Raw genomic sequence first — 2,214 nt, forward strand, 5'->3', positions numbered from 1 at the left:
ATGTTTATATTAGTTGTGAATATTCTGGACTGGATGAAGAACAAAAGACTTGATATAAGTGATCAGCTGATCTCTGGGATTAGTCTTATTCTTCTTATTCACCGATTCCTTCTAGTAATTGTTCACTTTATTGTGATAACTAAGGAAAACCATGCAAATGTACTCAATGTTCTCTCCATTACTCTTTTGTATCTGTCTCTAATGTTATGCACTTTACTCTTCTCCACATGGCTCGCCATTCACTTTTGCCTGAAGATTGTGAATATAAACCACAAACTCTATATTTATATTCAGCGTAAGTTCCCCAAGATGTTTCCATGGATCCTTCTTCTGTCCATCGTTGCGTCATTTCTTGTAAGTTCTCCGGCTGCACTGAGGTTGTCACATGAACCATCTCTAAACTCCACACAATCTCTACAGGATCCAGACTTTATAGACTTAGATCTTTTATTTTATGCACCTTATATTGTGTTTTCTTCTTTTTGTCTTCTACTGTTTTCTGGTTCGGCTCTGAATATAGTTTTATCTCTATATAGACACATCAAACAGATCCATAATAACAATGTACAACTTAGCGCTCAGATTGTTCAGGCTCACGTCACTGCTATGAAAACAATTCTCTCTTTACTCGCTTATAATCTTTTCTTTATTGCTCTTTTGGCTTCTTTAATTGTACGACTTGTTTTTAAACGCTAGCCTTTCCATTCCTTTATGCACTATATCATTTTCTTGGCATAGCAATATTAATACGAGCAAGCAGCAAGTTACAGAAAAAGCTCCACTCTTTTTGGGTTATTTGTTGTCACTTAGAAAAAGCTTCGACATTAAATTCTACTACATAATATGACAATTGAATTACTGTAGCCAATAAATCTCTATTCCCTACCCCAGAGTTTTACAGTTTCCCTATATATATATATATATATATATATATATATATATATATATATATTTAGAAATAGAAAAGCGCAGCACTCCTCCAGTAAGTGAAAAAAAAGTGGATTTATTTGCTCACATGTAAAGCAGCAAAGTTTCTGTCCTCCTATAGGACCATTTTCAAGCGTTGAAGCTTGAAAATGTTCCTATAGTAGGACAGAAACGTTGCTGCTTTACATGTGAGCAAATAAATCCACTTTTTTCACTTACTGGAGGAGTGCTGCGCTTTTCTATTTCTATACCACAAGGACTCTGATCAAGTCTGGGCGCTGGCACCCCACACGGATTGAGATAAGTAGTGCTGCAATACCATTTTGTATATATGTCTTATATTTAGTTACTATATATGAGTGAGCCCGGCAAATCCGATCTTGGTCAGAACATTGGGGTAATCGTGGCTCACCAAACATTCCTTATTTTCTCATGCAAGCCTGGCAACGGCACTATTACAGGAGAAGGGATGTGGAACACTAGGCATTTTGGTGCCTGAATGCATGATGGGGTCAAAAAGTAACACTTGGATGACATCAGGGTAGCCCAGCATACCTTGCAGCTAGCAGCAACATCACATGACCACATATTAGGCAATTGTTGTTTGCATTATGTTACATATAACTTCTAGGCCAAGCAGGAGACAGCAGAGTGGTGGGTTTAAAAGACTGATAAAATCCTATGCCCTGCATTGCAGCTGCCATCTTGGAGAAAAAAAAGACAGCAGTGCACAAAGGAACTAACTTTCGAACTACTCAGAAAGCCTTCACAAATACAATAATAAGCAAGCTGAGTGAAGCAATGAGCATTGGGCTGACCTATGTGGCCTATTATTTACATTACTATGTCAAGGTGGGGCACTACAAATCCCAGCAGTGTGACAGCACAACAAGCCTATAGAAACCTATCACACTATAAATTAAAACAAATTGAGCAAAGCATTGTGCAGTGGGCTGACCTTAACATAAATCTGCATTAAAAGCATAGAGAGTAAATGTGGAGTAAGCATTTTACCTGTATATTCAGGGTTAAATCAAACCTAAAGCACTTGTAGCTGGGTGGAACATAATTTGCATTAAAAGCATTGAGAGTGAACGTGGAATTTTATTGAATTATATTTTTTATATTCCTTACTTTCATACTATATCCTTATCCGTTTCTGACCTTGTGTGTGCGCTGGCTGGGAGGTCACATATGTTTTAAGTTACGCTATATGATTCTAATGTGCACAGTTAAAGAAGTACTGTGATGCAGTTAAACATATCCCCTTTCTAAAGAACCCCCACT

The 2,214-nt window shown here is 37.4% G+C and overlaps 1 protein-coding gene across 1 annotated transcript; it reads left to right on the forward strand.

Moving 5' to 3' along the window:
• Nucleotides 1-696, forward strand: LOC130294967 (taste receptor type 2 member 40-like). Its single transcript, XM_056545123.1, has one exon. The coding sequence runs from the start codon at nt 1-3 to the stop codon at nt 694-696; it is 696 nt and encodes a 231-aa protein (XP_056401098.1).
• Nucleotides 697-2,214: the final 1,518 nt, after the last annotated feature.

Source organism: Hyla sarda, chromosome 11 (assembly GCF_029499605.1).
Source record: "Hyla sarda isolate aHylSar1 chromosome 11, aHylSar1.hap1, whole genome shotgun sequence".
Lineage (NCBI taxonomy): Eukaryota > Metazoa > Chordata > Amphibia > Anura > Hylidae > Hyla > Hyla sarda.

Coding starts and splice junctions, on each gene's coding strand:
- LOC130294967 (XM_056545123.1), top strand. CDS start 1: ATGTTTATATTAGTTGTGAATATTCTGGACTGGATGAAGAACAAAAGA.